General features: G+C 38.2%; 1 protein-coding gene across 8 annotated transcripts in view; it reads right to left on the bottom strand.

The window, feature by feature from the left end:
* The window catches only part of LOC116905664 (neurexin-3-beta), a 525,628-nt gene that overhangs the window by 169,349 nt on the left and 336,431 nt on the right, over positions 1 to 19,848 (bottom strand). For all 8 annotated transcript variants that reach the window (XM_032908640.1, XM_032908642.1, XM_032908645.1 and 5 more), the window contains exon 3: positions 11,647 to 11,818. In XM_032908640.1, coding sequence (XP_032764531.1) covers positions 11,647 to 11,818 — 172 coding nt within the window. The remainder of the gene's footprint in view (positions 1 to 11,646; positions 11,819 to 19,848) is intronic.

Below are 19,848 nucleotides of genomic sequence, written 5' to 3'. Positions count from 1 at the left end.
AGACCCTGTGAAACTTATTTTTGCAGATATATATATATATATATATACTTATATATATACTCACATATATATATATATATATAAATGTGATGTGTAAATAAAATATTTCAGTTAAGTGTATGGCTTCAAAACCTATAAAATTTCTACGTGACCAGTTAGTGAAAAAAGTTTTCAGATCACTGATCAAAATAAAACTAACAAGGTGACCCTGGGTATATTTAAATCAAGGTTTCTCTAATCATCAACTAGCTTAGTAACACTGGTCAATGCTTCTTAATATCCCTCAGACTGCTTCTTTATCTCTAAAATGCTAATAATTAAATCCCTTTCTAGATGTTCTAAGGAGAATCTCAGGATCAATACTTGGTCTGTGTTGCCTTCCCTCATTGTTATTTCACTGAAGTCCTCTACTCAGTGATGGATTATGATATTAGACCCATTACTTTTTCCAGAATATTGTTTTCACACATTTGTAGACTCACCATTGAAATCTAAGAAAACCACATTGGCACAGTGTGGTGAAAATGAGTACAAATCTATTTTAATGCAATGCGAAGGAGTGGCAGCTGGATAATGGGCAAAAGTATTCTTCTAGCAAATCTTTAATAATGTGATTACTGAGTATTTTGCATACAGTGGGATATGAGACCCAGTGGTAAACTTGCATATGAATTTTATATTTGTCAAGCAGGAAGCTGAGCTCTGTATACAATTCCATCTGGAATGTTTCAGCAGTCAAACTGGGGTTTGTGTCTGATTGCTGTTTGCCGTTTGTGAGTGTAAGTAAACATATTTGACTATTCCACTTATCCTGAGTTTGACCTCCTTAGTGTTTCCATGTGACTGAGTATAATAATACTATTCTAATTGTTCCCAAGGAATAAACTCATCCATTGACAAGTAGAGCAGCAAAAAAGAACTGGGATGTGGGTAAAAACAAGTCTGTGGAATCCAAAAATTGGGATTTGGAAAAAGTATCTGTAGAAAATGCTGACAACCTCTCTGAGTCTCAGTTTGCTTCCCTGTAAAAGAATGAGATTAATTATGTTTTCTGCTAGAAAGAGTGGCAAAGTTTCATCAAGTGAAGTCAAAAACAGTGACTATGTTTATTTATCAAAAATAATAACGAAATCAGAATTCCAAACTCATCAGATTGTACAATGTATATACATATGTATATACGTATAAAAGTATATATATGGGATTAGGTACATTAATTCTACTGCAATTCGATATATAATATATATACATATATATTATATATATAATTATTAAGAGATAGACAGATAGAGAATCTTTTCTATTGGTTTCTCCAGTATGACAGGTGTGTACATTCTACCTTACAGTTTACACTGTGTACGTCTAGGAAAGATAGCCAGAGATTTTTGACATTGTTCTAGAGAACCCAAGGGCCCAACTTACCCTCCACATATGCTAAACTCCATCTGGTACCCAGGTCTGAATCATTTAGGCTCACGAGTGTGCCTTTCATCGATTCTAGATCTCAGTCAAATAATAAATAGTGCTTTCTTTCACTGTGTGAAATTGTGGGTGGGGTACAAGATAAGGTACCCCTTATCTTTCCTTTGAGACACACAGGCTTGAGTTTGGGGTCTTCGTGTATTAGTTTACGACCTGGGAGAGTTGGCAGACCTTCAAAACACTCCGTATGCCTACCTTTAAAATGATGATTACCAACAGCTCCTATCCTCTTGGGCCTACTGTGTAGAGCGATTCAATAACTCAGTGCACTATGCGAGCTTTTCCTGCTCAGTAGAAGGATTATCGCTACCTCTTCATGTACTTTTCTTGCTCTTCCATTATCTAAAAGATCATTGAATAAGGCAGCTGTTTAATTTCTCATTGTATACCCATTGCCTAGCACAGATTGACACAGTCCATATAGAATTACATGTACTACTGATGAGGGTAGAAGAACATCAATATCTAGATAAGAAAGCTGCTATAGAGTTCTAATATTTAAAACAGTGGTATATGTTTTCATCACTCATCTATAGTATTTAATGTAACTTTTTTGTGTTTGGATTATGTTGAATTGCCACCGTCTTCTTCTATGTCTAATCACGATGTCTTCTTGTGTGGCACTGTGTATGTCCAATTGGCATTTGAGGATGAGGCACAAAAAGTCCAGGCTGACCCAAAGCATTAGGGACTTAACTTAAGGCAGTGCAAGAAAGAAATACATCTCACACAGCATACTGTAAATATTACTGGGAATCCAATCAAATCTATCCTAACTCCAAGATTTGAAGATTAAAAATGCCTTCCTGACCTTGCCTCACTCTGTCCTTCTATTCTGACAGCGCCTACCCCAAACACACACAATCTTTAGCCTGCTGGAGTATTGATCTGGATTCTAGAAGACTTTATCTCTTTTGATGAGCTGCAATATGATTATAATCGATTGAGTGAGTCAAAGCCTAGGTAATTAATCTCTCTTCTTCATAGAATTACAAGGGATATATGGACACATATGTGTGTAAGTATATGCTATTTCTATATCATTTATCCCTTATAAAATAAATTTAATGTAGTTCTTAGACTTTAAATAACTAGAGAGACCCTGAAGCGGCATATAAAATGTAAACAGAAGTGAATACATTAGAAAACAAATTTTATGAATAAGTCTAAGCTCTCCTGTTAGTGTTGGAAAACATGGAACATGACCAAATCCAAGGTAGAGAACAAATAAGGAGAGACAAATCAGATCAGATTGGTGGGGTGGTAGTCTTAGACACTCATGATTAAATATTAATCCTGATTAATCATACATGCTACAACTTTTATTTGCAACTAAATTGCAGCTTCTATGAACTAATAGCATCTCCTACAAAAATCACTAAACTTAGATTCTGAGCTACACAGTATTAGATGATTGCTCTAATTGAGAAGAACATTATATGGATTAAGATGTTGATATTTATGGGGATGCTTCACAAGCAGCAAGAGGCTATTATATTTTTATGTCGTATGATTTCAAACAAGCATTATTGTGCCCTAAATGTGATCTTTCTACATTTCCAATCACCGAAGCACTCCTCCAGATATGTGAGTTAAAATATATGAATAATAGGTGGATTGAAGAAGTTTTGGAATTTATCAAGATGCTGCATTTGGTTCAGTGAGCCAAGGCATTTGTTGTCACAGTTGATAATCTGAATTCAAACTCTGGGACCACATATAATAGAAGGGGAAAAATGGCAATGGTCAGTTTTCTTCTGACCTTATGTGTACACCAGCACATGTAAGCATACATAAACACACACACACACACACACACACACACACACACACACACACACAAGGTTACAATAAAGTTTTTGAAAACCAAGTAATTTCACTCACATTTCTCATCAAATAATATTCTGAAGTAATCCTTACACTTGCAGTATTTGCACCATCAAGCTAATAGATTTAGTCTAAGTATTTGACTTAGACCTTACAAAATATAGTATGCTTTTTCAACTTAGAAAAATCTACCTTCTCCAGTAAATGCCACAGCTTCCTAAAAATATTGCCTAGCATAAGCCAGACGGGGCTCTGTATCGTATAAAGTTCAACAAGAATGTGCAGCAAAATTATTCTTTTTTCTAAGCAGCCAATAGACTAAGAGCACAACCTGTTCACGAGTGAATTGTGTATAAATAATGTCTATAGTTACTGTAGTTGCTAGCATATTATCTGTTATAAATCTTCATTATTATAACAAGCTCCGTTGTGTGTGTTATTTAACTCCTTTATAAATAATCTTGAGTTATGTACTAGCTTAATGTCTTGGGGCAAATTCCCATATGCCAAATGTTAATATATTCCTTCTCCCTTGATCCCAAGTGCTTTAGCATCTGTATGATATCCTTCTTTATACATACATTATATATAAAATAGTTATTATGAATAAATATTATATATATATTCACTTTATCTTGTGGATGACTGTGCTTTCTTTTAACATTAGCAGATTTCTAGTTTCCATTGAACTGCTTATTATTTACTAAGGGACATTTACTGGGAGAGAAAGGCTCTCGGCACGACAGCAATAATTGCATTTAACTTGCAAGATGCTTAGCTATTTATCTTGTAACTGGAAATCCACTGTGGAGGAGGGTTTGTCTGATAAGACAAAAAATAAAGATAAACATATGAAGCATCCCTTCCTCACTTCCTCAAGCAAGACCATCCAACAATAAAACAGACTTCCATTTAATCAGGCTCCTCTTGCCTGCTTAGAGAGAGAAGTAGGAGGGAGAATGGGATCATAAAGGGGAAGAATCTTCCAAAGCCAAGAAACTGTCCCTGGTGATATTAATAGAGGTAAATGTCTTGGTAAACAGATAAGTGCTGGTTTCAGGACTAGGCAGAAATTTGAGATTTAGTTTTATAAAAATTTCAGAGATTGCTTTTACAGAAAAAATATTACAATTTGAAGGTTCCAGTTAAAGACAGAGTTTCTGAATATGCAGTAAAATCTAGGGCATTCCAGTCACAAGGTCCTGAGTTATGTAGCAGCATCTTCAAACCAAAGCCAAAACCAAAACCAACATCCTTTGGTTAAGCTTTTGTTAAGCCATAAAGTAGAAACAAACCCACTCCAGCTTTCAGGGTCTTTCGAGGCCTCCTGGTATGTTTTGTCTGTGAGGAGAGAGATGTGGCAGGAATTACCACAGATTACCTCTGTAATCCGGGGCAGGCATCATCTACCTCATTTTACTTCCTTGTAATGGAGCCCTCATGGTAGGACTGTTCATACAATTGTAGATTTCTAAAGGACCGATTAATAAGCAAGATGAGACCTTGCCTTTTCCCCAATTCTCTGCCTTTCTGAGTAAACTTCAATGCATAAGATACTCTCAGACAAACAAACAAACAAACAAACTTAACACCCAACTGTGTCCAAAAGTGAGAAGTGGTATTTATTTGATAGCTGCAAATACAGTTATCTCTCATGAGTGCATAATGGAGTTAAGGAACACTGGAGAAGATTAGTAATCTTAATCCACAATTTTGATTTTACAAATAAAATAATCTTTCTGTTTGTTTTGGTTGTTTGGCTGGTTTTTTGTTTGTTTCTTGGTTTGACGTTTTGTTTTGTTTCGCTCAGGTCTGTTGATGGATTTGCTTCATAATCATGTTGTCAGAGTATATAAATATAGCTTAAGAAAGGGTGCACTGTCACTTCTATTTAAGAAACACATCTCCGGCAGCACTCCTTTTGAAATTTCCTATATTAAATGTCAGCCTGGGCCATCATTTGTTTTTAACGGGAGAAAGTACACACTCATAGACCTGAGGCACAGAAACATTTCTCAACAATGAAAACTTACTTGAGGTAGTAGACGGGAGTGAAGTGCAAAGGGTTCTTTGTTGTACAGTCAACTTCTAAAACTCTTGCCTTTACTCACTACCCTCTCTGGACTCTCCTGCAACTTCCTGAGTCAGATAGAGTTATTGGCTCTGGTTGCAAAATACTACTCCTACATAGTATCAGAAGGTATGCCAGGGCACATGCTTATTATTCTATTAGTGATATGGAGACTTTAAAGGTAGAAAATATGCAAAAGAAATAATACATGTTATATTCTGGTCCTGTACTATTTGGTAGAAACTAACAAAGTATAAGAGTTGGATGAAAAATATATTTAAAGCATTTAGTACACAGGGTATAAAAATTACAGAACAAAATAAAAACTGTAGCGCCTCAGTCTTAGTAGGCTCATGGTAAATACTGAGTGGTTGTTACATGTGATATGTGGCAGGCATATTGGGCAATGCTAATAGTAAGTCTGCATGATGAAAGAAAATATTTTTAGCTTTCTAAATATCAATGATGACCAAACATATATCTATGAAAAATTCCCAGTTATTAGCCCTACGCGCTCTAAGTTTCCCATGTGCACATAGCACCCGTGAATCTTGTTAAAGGTTACTTTCAACTAATAAGGAGAGGATCATGAAAGTAAGCATTTGAATGGATCCAAGGACCTCATGCTACTGTTTGGTGGAGCACAGTACACATGAGACTGAGCGCTGACAGTCACTATCATTTCCACAGGATGTTAATCTGCAACTAAGTAGAGTAGTATAACACTTAGATATGCACATAGATATTTATGCTCTATTTTCTACCAAAGCTCAAATAGACCAAGTCGAAAATTATTTGCCAAAATTCTCTTCCAATCTTGCAAATCTTAAGTCAGTCCCGAAACCTTGGGAACAAACTTCAACAGTGCAGATATGTAGAAGGTATCGCTTTGATTGGTTCATTGATATATTATGTCCCACTTGAGGAATTATGAGAGTGTTTTTAAATGTAGCAAAGAATGTTTGAACACATGCATTAAGTTAGCTTTGCTTTAGCTGTTGTCCTTGTATCTCTGCAGTTTTGAATCTAAGCTCAAACATGGCGACTTTCCTTCTCAATTGCATTTGTACTTTTTATTTATTTTTTTATTCCTTTTGTAGGACGTTATGAACTATGCCCCACTCCCCTCCCCTCCCCCACCCTTGAATTGAAAGGATCACAAAGGTTGAGTGACTTGAGTGATCAGAGAGACAGGGCTTGTTTTAATGCATGCTGCCAATCTGGTAAGTCCTCAAATGTTTGAAAGCAAAGGAACAAACTTCTCCCCTCTGGCTAGGAATTAATGAAAACCTAAGGCCTAAGGAATTTTATTATCTGATCAAGAGTTTATTTATAGTACTTATTTTTAACTCTTTGGCATCTTGGTACGCTAGCATGAGGTTCATATGTGCATAATTTCCTAACTACCAGCGTAGCATTTAAGCTACAACAGGATGACAAGTAATTGAAATATGTTTCAAAGGCACTGTTATTAATTTAGTGATTCTTAGTCATGGATGGTTTCACTCTGAAGTGAAGACATCTGACACTGTGGAAACCTGCTGTCATAGAGTGGACAGAAATCACACATACTGCTCAAATACCCTATGATGCACTTAATAGCACATCACTGAACCAACCACAATGTACAACAGTCACTTAGCCTAAAAGGTGAGGAGTGCCAAGGGTCAGAAACACTACTACTGAAACTACTCCGGGCATGGGTTATTATTTCAGAAAATGTCTTATTTGTATTTTACCAAAAGAGTGTGGCTATCAATAAAATAACAAGTCAGAAATAGCAAAATAGGCCGGATGTTTGAGGTAGTACAGAACAAGAATCAGGAAGGAATCTTGATTCTGATCTTGTTCTACTGAGGCACTAGGCAAGTTATTTAGCTCTCCGAGTTTGCTATGGTTTGAATGGTTTGAATGAGTGTCCATTCACTGAAGGACTGATCCCCCAGATGTTGTTATTAGAAAGTGTTGTGTGCTTATCAGACGTGTGTCCTTTTAAAAGGGCCTTGGACCAATGTGTCTCTTCTTAGTTACCTGCCTAATGAGGTGAAATTTCTTTTATTATGTGACCTTCACTAGAAACTCCAAGCAAATGAGTCTTACTCAGTCTTGGACTGAAAATTCCATAATTGTGAAGCAAATAAACTTTCCTTACTAATAAGTTATTCATTTTTGGTTAAGTTAATTGCTTCAGATATTGAACATAACCTCCAGAAACATGAGCATCAACATGCTTTTCTTCTGTTAATTGCCTCAGGTATTTCAGGATAGCGATAGAGCACTTATAGAACGATAAAGGTTCTAACCAAAAGTACTTCAATTGAGTTGATGTGCTATGTTATGGAAAGTCAAGGAGGCTTTGATCTCCTTAACAAACTGTTGGGTGGGAAGATAGAAGTCCTGTATATGCATTTGGAACTTGCTTACCATTCACGATTTCTGAAAGATCTGGCTTTCTCCTGAAAAGCATTGAGGGTACTCATGACTGGATCCTCATAGCCCTGGTGGCATAATGGCCACCCACCCACAGTTGACAGTGGATCTTGAGCAATCATAAGCAGCTCAGCCTCACAGGGGGCCCAGAGCGATGGCTAAAATTAATTCCACATGTTCAGCTCACCTTTCACCTCCCCTCCCTTGTCCTTACCATTGCATTGTGTAGAGAGAGCAATCAGAGGTTGTATAAGGCAGGTACATTTGTCAGTGTCTGGATGATGGCTCTGAGCTCATCCTTCTTTTCTTTCCCTCTCCTCTTCCTTAGCCTTTCTATTTCAGGTTCAAAGAAAGGAGTCACTTTTGAGTTCTGTCTCGGAGAATCAGGCAATAGAAGATCGCAATTGCTGCAGAACTATTTCCATTTTGGATACTCGGTGATTCACAAAGAGCCTGGGCTGCAGGCTCCGTGTCCAGCTGTGCTCTCAGTATTTCACAGTAGGATGTTTCAGTAAAGCCAAGTAAACTCCTATAAATGACTGCGAAAAGATCTGAGAGCTGACCCATTCATCCTGTCATGGAGCTGACCCCTTCAGATGTGGTGGGCAGGAATGACTTGCAAGAGTATGCCCTTAGAATAAGACAACTCGAGTGACTATCTGTAGAAGCTACTCTATATTAGAGCATTATACACATTATCCTCAATTGGTCCATGAGTATGCCTTGCTATCATGAGAAGGACAACTTGGTCCTGTCTATGTTATTATCTGTTTCCCTCCTTACATGTAAATTTTCTGCCTCACATCTCATGACAAACTATGTTTGTGTGGTCACTAATGACCTTTCTGGTAAGATACTCTTCAATTTTTCTTAAGGACAACTGATTGATTGCTGTGGTCAATATAACAGAATGTCTTGGAAAAAGAAGAGGACATACCTTTTAACTAGATTGGTGGCTTTGCTGTCTGCTGCCAACCCACAGAAATTATAATGGCACTAAGTTTAAAATAAACTTCTTAAACATTTTAATGTTGTAGTAATGAATTAAAAGAGTTCTTTCAAATGTCATAAGAGAGAAACTAAGTTATTCAAGGTGCAACGGATGCATAGGAAATCTTGCAGGTTCTTGTGCTGTCGGGGCAAGTGTAGAAATTGATTGGGAAGCACTAACCTGGTCTTGATTTTGTCCTTCAGTTACTATGTTATTGTAAGATAGCAATAGGGCTTTCATTGGTGTCAGTTTTGATTTGAACTCAAGAATAGAAATATCTAGTTTAACCAATTCACAGGCTAGCAAATAGTCAAAATGAATCATACATAAAATGCATAAAAACACTTCTGGTAATGTGGCTACCACTTATTATGTGCTTACATGATTATATATCCTTTTCTTCAACATTTCATATGTGTTCCTTTGGCTGTGCCTGGATATAACTCTAAAAGTATTGTTACATAGAAATCATCAGGACTGGAAACTGGAGGAGTGGTGAGCCTCTGTGCCCCATACAGGGTCTGCAACTATTCGGCCAGCTGTGAAAAAAAATGGGTATCTACCTGGAGAACTAAAAAAAAATGCACAAGGGAAATAAGTGAGAAATTTTGAAGAAGGAATCTGATACATTCCCAATGTTACAGTAATCATCAGAGAAGAAAAATCAGAACGGTTGGAAACTCTTTTTCTTGTTTCATGGATCAGTGTTATTGTATCTTGAATTATATGTGGGGAAAGTCACCAAATACTGCAAAATTTAGGGCATTTCAAGGTCTTAGTCCAGATGCTTGTGATATACAACTGATTTTAAAAAAGCAAGTTCTCAACTCATCAGGTGTCTCTGAAGTGTACATTTTTAACTGCCAGGCTCTACCTTGCCCAACAATAATAACATTTATTACAACTAAATGAGAGTTACCAGTGATGATAATAGTTGACAGGAAAAGCACTGGCATTAGAGAAAGGTTTATTTTGCTCAGAAAGCCTAGAGGAGGTAACCCATAATTTGGAGCTAAAGACACAAAGGGAGAGGTGCACGGCAAGGGTCACTGGTTTTCTTAGGTATCTGTGGCTTTAAAGTGACCACCCAATGGCTTCTCATTGGTGGCAACACATTTGTTCATTTTCCATTGGCTCTGGGCAAGTGGTTAACATCAGTTTAGAAACCTTTAAAATTCTTAGCAGAAATACAACAAACCCTAGAGAAGCAATTTTAGTGCCAATGATGATATGCATGGAGAAAGGGAGATGGATTTTTTCCCATATGAACAAATAAATGAAACAGCTTTTAATGTCTCTGTTATTGCATTTTCTCTCCCCTCTTTTACCTCACCATCACATCCCTGGTTTAAGCAACAAAAACTTGAAAATCAAGTCTATTAGTGTCCAAGGAATTCAGATGTCGATAAAAATTCACAGTAACCTTGAACTTCTTTCAAATCCTAAAATCATAGCCTCAGGAGGTCATTTGTTTCTTGTGAAAACCAAGAAATACTAACAGTACACCATCACTGACTGAGCTGGCTGTTTGGGGGGAAATCTAGGAGTGACAGATTCATAAGTAAATGGGGTGATTAATTCATTAATATATTTATTCCTTCAGTACCTTCAGAGTCTTGTATCCACAATTCTTGAAGCAGGAATAGGGAGAATCTGGATATCACGGAAGAGCTAAGCAGTACACCATTGATTGGGTTTTTAGAAATGTAATGCTAATTCAAAGCCTAAAATCTCAATCACTGCTTTTAAGCTATTGAGAAAATGTCTTGAGCCACAAGAATACAAGTTTACTGTGAATATTTCTTTCAGGTATAATAATTACTTATTAACCTAAATGCCCAGAATCCTGGAAATGGAATTTAGGCTTCTTTATCAGTGTGCACATCTCACTGTTCAGGAAGTGAGAGAAAATAGAGACCAAAATGGGACATTTTGAGCATCAGACGGTGAGTTCCACATGCATCTTCTTCACAATAGTGACAAGTGCAATCTCCTGAGCTATTTCCCATCATCTGTCCATTAGGCTGCACTGCAATTATGGAGTAACAGTCTCTTGTTGGGTATTTAAGTTCACTTTTTGGTGCTTTTATGGCCAGAGTTTGGGATTCTTTGTGGGAGACTTGAGAGATGAGAGAGAAAGCTAAGGGACTATTTGAATGAGTCCCTTTAAAGAAGCCAATCTCCTCTCTCCCTGCCCTTGATTCGCCATCTGGCTCTGGGAGTTCGCTGCTGCACATTCCAGGACTGTGAAATTCAAATGCATGATTAGCCCCTCCATCTCCCATGCCAGCGTGCTTCCCAGGAAAATCACCACTGCAAGGACCAGACACTAAAGAGCAACACAGGCTTAGTGGGAGTGAGAGAAAAGTACTTGGCTAATTCTAATAAATAAGGAAACTCTACCCTTGGTTTTTCTCACTGCTCCCATGAGTTAAATGCTCATGAATTCGAGTTGAATAAACTTGCTGGTATATTCTCGCTGCCACCACTTGCCATCAGTCCCTTCAACCACACCTTACGCCACACATGCCAGATATAACACTCAGCATATTTCAACCCCCCACAGCAAGAGTGATGGCCCTTCTTTCCACTAGAACCTTTATGATATTTATCATTAGTATGTACCAGTCAGGAAGCATTGGTCTACGGTTTGCAAAACAAAATGTTCAGTGCATACTTAGTAAGTCTCCAGAAGGTCCCTACACTGCTCTAATCCTAAAGAAATAACTTTTTTTTCTCCCTCAGACAAAAGGTATAGATGTATTCTCTGCCTATAATATGATGATAATCATGATAAATAATGTCAAATAACAGTGATCCTGGGAGGCCAAAGGGAAGATGTTACCTGTAGGATAATGCTCATTCACTGGCCAGTTGTCCACCTGAAGGGTTGCATTGCCCCCATTTCTGGTGAAGCGCACCACGTGGTATTTGCCATCGTTGACAGGGGTTCTCTCTTCTTTGATGGAGATGTCAACTGTGCCAATATTGAAGACAACTCCAATTTTCCCTTGTTCCTGTAATAAAGAAACACAAAGGGCATGATTGCCACTGACTGCAGGGTTTACTCCCTTTAAAGCTGATCCTCCAACTAGCAATAAACTTTTACCTGCCCAGAGGGAGCTGTCAGGATGAAGTTAATAATAGTATCCAATATTTCTCTATGGGCTTTCATCCTGAACATAAAAAAATAGTATAAAGCTGCCCCAAATGGTCTCACTGGCTGGACAGTGCAAGTTACACCAGTCAATGGCCTTCCTCATTATTGGTGCTACTGTGGCAGAACTTCCTGACAGCGAGACATGGTAAAGTTCATTTCTGTGAGATGGATTGGTTTTGTCTCCTAAGAGGAGCTAATACTGCATTGGATCCTGAAATATTTCACAATTGGGATTCAGGGTCAAAGAAATACTATTAGCCTGCGTGCACATTTTGGGGTAACTCACTGCCAAGGGGAGGAGTAACAAAGGTTTTGAGCTGAAGGCAGAGAATAGACATTATAGACAAAATCCCTGATGATATTTTCTGCAGTTCTAAAGCACACTTAAATGATACTTTAAGCAAAGGACAATGAAACCAAGGAGGAGTTTTCAAACGGGTAACTTCCCAGATTTGTAGCCCTATTGTTCAGTTAATCTACAGATAAAATATTCATTCTGTCACTTATGCTATACAGTACAAGGCAACATCAATAGCTCAAAATGACTTTGGGGACAGAGAAATTGCAATGGGCTCTAGAAGAGGAACATTATGGCAATGAGCATGAAGACAGTGGAGATGACAATGGGGGTGGAGATGAGATCATCCACCTCCGGGGAAATGCCTGGAAACGCTGAACCATACATAATAATGCTATTAAAACTCTTACTCTTTCCCGTTAATAATTGGTTATGACTAAGAGTTGGAATTGGTATTCATGATGAAATAAAATGAAAGTGGCTTTCCTGGTCAGATATAATCAGCTTCTTTAACCTTCTGGAAAAGCATAACAGCTCTGTGGAGTATTAGAAGGGATGAAGCAAGAGAGGAGACTTTTTTGCTCATCTCTGTAGTTGTCTGGCAATAGGCCGGGTCCTTGATGCTAATAAAATTTAGTTATCATTCTGACATTGACAAGGCTGAGTATGCTTTATCAGTATTTTTAATCTACTATTTGTATGTTTGAGGAGAAGAATGGGGATGAACAAGGAAAGGGAAAGGGAGAAAGAATGAATGATGTTGTTAAAGACCAGAATCCATATCATTTAAGTTCTAAGAAATATTTATGGATGCTCAGATTTAGTATCCATCTATTCTTTAACTCATCACCTATCAATCCATCCTTTCACCCATCCATCTATCCATCCATCCATCCATGTAGGCATACATCAATCTATTAATATCTATTGACCAGCCAGCCAGCCAGCCAGCCAGCCAGCCACCCATCCGTCAATCCATTCATTCAATATATAAGGTTAATATTAACACCTAAATTATAAATTAGGATTTCTTATAGGGTGGACACTGGTTTTCATAAATTTTTTGGTATACTTCATTTATTTTCCAAGGAAATATGCTGCCCTCAACTTACCATTTATCTTTTTGTCCCTAACTACGTAAATGTATCTCAAAGCTGATTGCAAAAGAGACGAGTACCCAAGAGTCTTCATCTTAGAAGTGAAAAATGTAGACTGAATTATGTACCCTGTTTTCAGCACCCAGGACAGCAGACCCAGGGTGGACATTGTTACTTCCATTGTGTTCAATGAGCATGCTCTGGATTATGAACTGTTGCCTGCATTTCTCATTTTCTAAACCGTATAAAAAGTGTCCCAATGCCTTTCCACATGTTAACTAAACAGACTCAATTTTGAAACCCTCTATTTATTGGTGTCAATATGATCTTGGATTAGTTTGGGTTGGTTTGGTTTGTCTAAGTTAAACAATGTACCCAGCACTGAGAATTATGTATGGGAAGGGAAATATGATTATAGGGTCTTTGTTGCTTTGTTGCAATGTTCATGCCCATAATAAATAATGATTCATTTCATCCTTTTTATTTGATCCTCAGGGAATTTGGAAATGACATTACTTATGTGTTCTGTATCAGAGAGGTGGCATTCATTATTCATTTTGTAAGGATGTGGGAATGAATGGGTAGGTGGGTGTTCATGCCCTCAAACAAAAATAAGCAAGGCTGTACAAGCTTGAATCATCGTATGCTTACAGAATGACAGAACTGGATGAGTTAGGAAACCACAACTGAAGCCATTACTCCTCTGCCCACCCTACAAATGTTGGCTGTTTATTGCATTGTGGTTTTTCCATGAGAAACTACTACATAAATCCTGCCTGCGTGGAAAAGCCTGCAGTGATTCAGCTCACCTCTGAGTCACTAGTTAATCATAGAGAGAGAACAGTATTAGTGTTCTAAAGGGAACAGAGACCTTAGTGCTATGAAGCTTTCAATGACAGAGGCGGCAAAGGACAGTTCTGCCTCATTGAGTTAGTTGATCAACAAGATATATTTTGGGGGCAGATTTTTTGCAAGACCCATACTAGATCCAGAACAAGAAAATATTTAATCTCTGCCAGAATAAATATTTAGTCCTGATCTTAGGTGTCACACATCTGCCATTAGAATCTGGATTTTCCAAAGGTCTTCTTAGTACTGTTAGCACACTGTCAAATCCAATGTAGATCCTCCCCCCACCAGATGTTTCTTTTGCTTTCTATAGTGGTAAATGTGGCTGTGCTGGACCTCAGATGTTCTCTCTTTATTTGCAGTCATAAGATTTCATTATCATCACCTTCTTGTAATTTGTCATGGGACCACAGTGGCATTATAATCCATGGCTAACTGCTTAGTTTCAGTTCATTAACAGTCATGGAAGCCTTGTGGCAAATACCAATATAGTTGTCCAGGCTTGAATCTATAATATGCCCCTTCCATGAAAATAAACTCCTTTGGTCCATGTGTCTACAGAAGGAATAAAGTGGAGGATAGAACACATTAGTTTGCATCGTCCCTCCCTGACCCTGTGGCAGATTACTTCACTATTCTGAACACATTTTAAGGGCAAGAGGCTTCTTTCAACATTCTTCACAGGACTATTATAATGAAATAACATTGCTTATGTGATGAATGCTATTGTACCTATTTCTCTTTTTCACTAATGTGTACGTGTGCATATGTGTACTTGTAGCTGTGTACATACATTGTAGAAGCTAGAAGACAGACTTAGCTATTTTCTTTGAACAGTGTCCCTCATTGGCCTGGGAATTATCAATTAGTCTATATTTGTTATCTAGTGGGCCCCAGAAATCTCACTCCTTTTGCTTGCCAATCACTGTGGTTACAGAAATATGCTACCATGCCTGGGTTTTTACATGGGTGCTAGGGATTACATCCAGGCCCACAAGGATGTAGTTAACCCATCAGCCCCATATAATAGTGCTTTGTAAATATATAATAATAAAAGGGATGGACAGAACCAGGGGAGACTGCATAGTCAGTCATTTGCTCATACAAACAAATTATCTGTCATTGTCAGAGAATTCAGTAGAATGACCATAAATGGGTTCCCATACAGTAAGGTAAAATAACAACACTGGCTTCTAAAAATGTGTGACCTTTGTCGCTTATTTTAAAGGGAGCCTGTAATAAGCGGGAAACAAATTGGCTCTCTGCAGCCTGTTGTGTGGATTACATGTGAAGCATCTGACACATGGCTACACATACTTTTGGGCTGCAATATGTCAGTCCTTTCTCCCCTTGTTAGTATAATTGAAAACAGCAGTGTGAGCTAAGGACTGGCCAGTTTGGCAAGCACTGTCCTCATGATCTATTGTGAAAATATGTGTAAATTTTGGCAAACAGAACTGTTTTTTTTTTTTTTTTTTTAGGGTTGATTTCCTGTCACAATTTGACAGTTGTTCTATCAACTTTCCTTGGTGCCTTTTAGAAGCTTCTTGAACATAAGCAAAATGTAGTTCCAAAAACAACACAGCTATAAATTTTAATGACTCCACACCCATCTTCACTGAAGTTGCTGGCAAGACAATCACTTCAATCTGTGTTCTCCCTTGAAATAAAAAATAAAAAATAAAAAAACAAAAACAACTACGAGTGGTAAATCAGAAGACATTACCTATCATCTTCAAGAGTATTCCGGGGAAACGCTGAGTGGTACGGGAACATCTGTCTATCTAAGGTCAGTAAGTCATTCTTTATCAATAGTGGCTATTTATCAGCCCACTTGGTTCCTCAAATGAGCCCAGATCCAGCTACTTGATCCGCAATCTGCCATATTATAGCCAACATCACCCCAGGGATGCTGCAAGCTCTTGGGTCAGGCTTTAGGAGCAATATACAGGAGCAAGAGAAAAAATTTCAAGAATGAAAACACAGCTCCCTGATGGCGAACTCTCCATTTGCTCCACAGTGCCTCTAGGGAAGGCAGAATGTACCATTCCCTACTTCAGAAAATTGCTGCTGACAGAAACAAAGTGGAGATTCTCAAATGTATGCCCGAGAGATGTGCACTGAAACATTTCTCCATGGTGTCACTGTTAGGCTTCTCACAGAATAGTTTCTTCAGCATTGGACAATGATACAGTGAAAGCAGTGTTTAGATGACGCTTTGGTGCTTGTCACATCGAGGCCTTGGTAAGACTCCAGTTCACTCTCTCTACACAAAGTAGTTCAGGGTTCTGTTCCCCACATTTTCCCAGATCTACTAATTACAGTCTCACAAAGAGGGCAACCTTTTGCATTTCTTTGTGATGGGTAGACCCAAAAGTCCAGGGCCCAGTAATTGTCATTGTTAAACCACACATAATTATTCTGGCATGAGATTTGCCAGTGTCCTCCCAGTACTGTGTATCACCGTCCCTAGAATGTTCTTAGTAGTGGCTGCTTTATCATTTTGGGTCACTGAATGAGGATGGCACCAAATTAACTTGCAATGGACATGGCTTTGAGCACAGAGTATTTTAAGCTGTCACTGTGGCATGACTGTCACAACTTGAATAGTCAGTATATATTTTTGAGTGGGATTATCTTCCAATTTCTCATAATTCCCTGCTATTGAATATATGTACTGAGTACTGTGTTTAAGGGCAAAATCTAAGTCTGTGTAACTTGAAGTCATGGATGTTTTACTGAGGCACATGTCTGTCCCATGTGTTGGAATCCCATTTTATTCATATTTGTTCATGAATGTGTTCTGAGAAGAATGTACCTGGGCAATAGAGTCAATGCACAAACATCACACAGTGAGCTTACACTGCCTAATACAGGAATGATGTCATGAAGGGTGTCACCAAGTGATACAACGTTATAGGACTACATTTCTATACACTATTTCTTGTTGACTAAAATGCCACTCTATAATATGTGACTATCTTTATATAAAAGTTATTCTTGCTATATAATGTACAGTTCATGTCCACTTCAAGCCAGCCAGGTTGTCTAATTTTTTATTCAAAGAACCTAGTAATTAAGGCTCTTTGGATATAAAATTTTTACCAGAGCTCAGTAAATGATTATTAAATGAATGATGAATTGAAGTGTGCGGCTGTGAACTTTAAAAATAAGCCACTAGTGTCTAAACAGAATTTGAATGGTATCATCTAAAATAGATCATTCTGAATAAATACGGTCAGACTTTGTACAATAATAGCAAAACATATATTTTCATTTTGTTTATAAAGGCAATGTCAAACACATAAGATGATGACCATAACTTAGCTGATTCACTACATAATTTCAGTTAAGGGAGGATTTCATTAACTCTCTTTGGAATAAAATATTCTGTAGTCAGTAGAGCACAGTATGAGCATTTTGCATTTGTCTTTCTGGGAAGATCATTGGCTTATTTTTTCAATAAGATGATCTCCTTTTGCTCTATCCAGGACCACTACTAGTTAAGAAGCACTGAGGATACACTCTCTGTGGGTGGCTGTACATACTATTGAAGGATTGATGGAATGGAAAAAATAGAGTATCTTCTTCAAGAAATCTCGAAGAGAGAAGTATCCCTTTGGGAGCCACTCAACTCACAAGATCCCAGCCATGATAGTGTGGACTGCTATTTCCATTTGTGTCCTCTGCCAACTCCCTCGAGAAGCTGGAATAAGGGTATAGAAGGAGGGTCACAGAAGAAAAAATATCTGCTCTGGGTTCTAAAACAAGTGGGTGATAGAGATTCATGAAAATGGAAAGCAGTGGAGTCTCCACATTGTTTTGCCTATCTAACATTGTGTCGTTCTCTCAACTCTCTCATTCTCAATTTATCTTTATAAAAGTGAAGAGCATATGGCGTAGACAAAGTTAACACCTTAATTAAATGCTGTATACTGTTGAAATAGATTCAGAGGACATCTGAAAAGGGTAGGCTCTATAAAGACTGATATTAATGTTGTTAATGATGATGTTAATGGTAGGGCATGGGAAGTTATGAGTGATGATGTCTTGGAGGCTAACTGGGTGAGAAACAGTCTTACTGGGAACAGAAGAACCACAAGCACTGGCCATCCATTGTGGATGCTGCTTTTTTGGAATGGCTATGTCTCATTCTGAATGGACTGTAGAATCTTTACCAACTGTCCTCAGAGAATTTATGTTAAATGGCATTAAAAACTAACTCTGTTGTCCCAAATCTGTGGAGGTTGCAGTGACCTCTGTACCCCCTCCACAAAGTTACAGCCACCTCTCTTCCTGACTACAGATGTGTTTTTAGCTAGTGTTCTGCTGATGCCTGCTTACAGGAGGTCAATCAATTAAAGAGGATTAAATGTACAATCTGAAATGCTAACAGAGGTCCAAGAGAGATAAGACTGATAAATAGCTCAAGACAGCTCCATCTCTAACAGTAAGCAAAATTTTAAAAGAGAGACAGAGACAGGGGAGAGAAAGAGAGCTGAGACAGAGGGGGGAGGGAGGCAGAGATGAAGGGAGAGGGGGGGAGTGGAGGCAGCTAAAGACAGCAGGAACTCTGACCTAAAGAGAGTCAAGAAAGGAGAGAGCAACTGGTGCAAATGAGACAGAAGACACAACCGCAATTCTAATTGTCACTGCTAACAAATGGCAACCCGAGACATTGTGTCCTTCAAGTCTCTTCGAATCACTGCTTCTCAGCCACTGGATCCTTTGGTAGTAAAGTTTAGACAAAAGATGACAGCAGTTCATTTCTGTAGGAATGCCAATGTTTTTCCAAGAGCTGGTGCAGTCTCCTGGCAGGAATGAGGCGTCAGATGGGAAGGCGGGGCTCATAGAAACCCAACACAGACTACCATCTCCTGCAAATGCCTTGCCTAAAACCCTACCCGAAATCTCTAATAGATCATTAAGAATCACCGGGAACCTCAGTCGAAACCTCAAACTCTCTGCTCATAGTGTAACAGAACTGTAGATAGCAAAATTAGGAAACACATTTCAAATTGCCAAGAATTCTCCTAGAGAACCTTTCATCATATCTGCATATTAGCATCCCCTGACAAAACAGAATTTTAAAGGTTGGTTTGATGGCAGATTTTCAGAATCAGAAACCTTTAGCTGCGGCTTGATGATGCCCGGGTAAGTCAGCATGGTGACACAGATGCTTGTTTAAGTGTGGGGACTGCCTTCTTTACATTTGGGTCTTGATTCTGCTTGGTTAACTTGAGGATGGTTTTGTTCCCAACCACATTTGATAATATCAGCATATGTTTTAGCTGTCATAAATGGAGCTGTGTGCTGCAAACATCTCGTGAATTCAGGTCAAAAATGTTGCTACATATTCAATAATATACCATGAAGGATTATCTGGCTCATAATATGGTATTTATACATGAGTTCAATTACTACACACACACACACACACACACACACACACACACACACACACACACAAAGCATACATGCAAACATACTCACACATACATGCAGGCTTGACTGCAGAGGCCCTGAGTACAAGGTAAGCAATAAGCTTCTTATTAGTATCTGGATCTTCCCCTAAGTCTACATGTTGGTCAAATGCTTGCTTTATATATATAAACTTTGAAATGTAATATCACATAACCAGGA

This window comes from Rattus rattus, chromosome 7, assembly GCF_011064425.1.
Source record: "Rattus rattus isolate New Zealand chromosome 7, Rrattus_CSIRO_v1, whole genome shotgun sequence".
NCBI classification, from domain to species: Eukaryota; Metazoa; Chordata; class Mammalia; order Rodentia; family Muridae; genus Rattus; species Rattus rattus.
The sequence above is the reverse complement of the archived record's forward strand: the minus strand, read 5'-3'. Positions and strand labels throughout refer to the sequence as shown.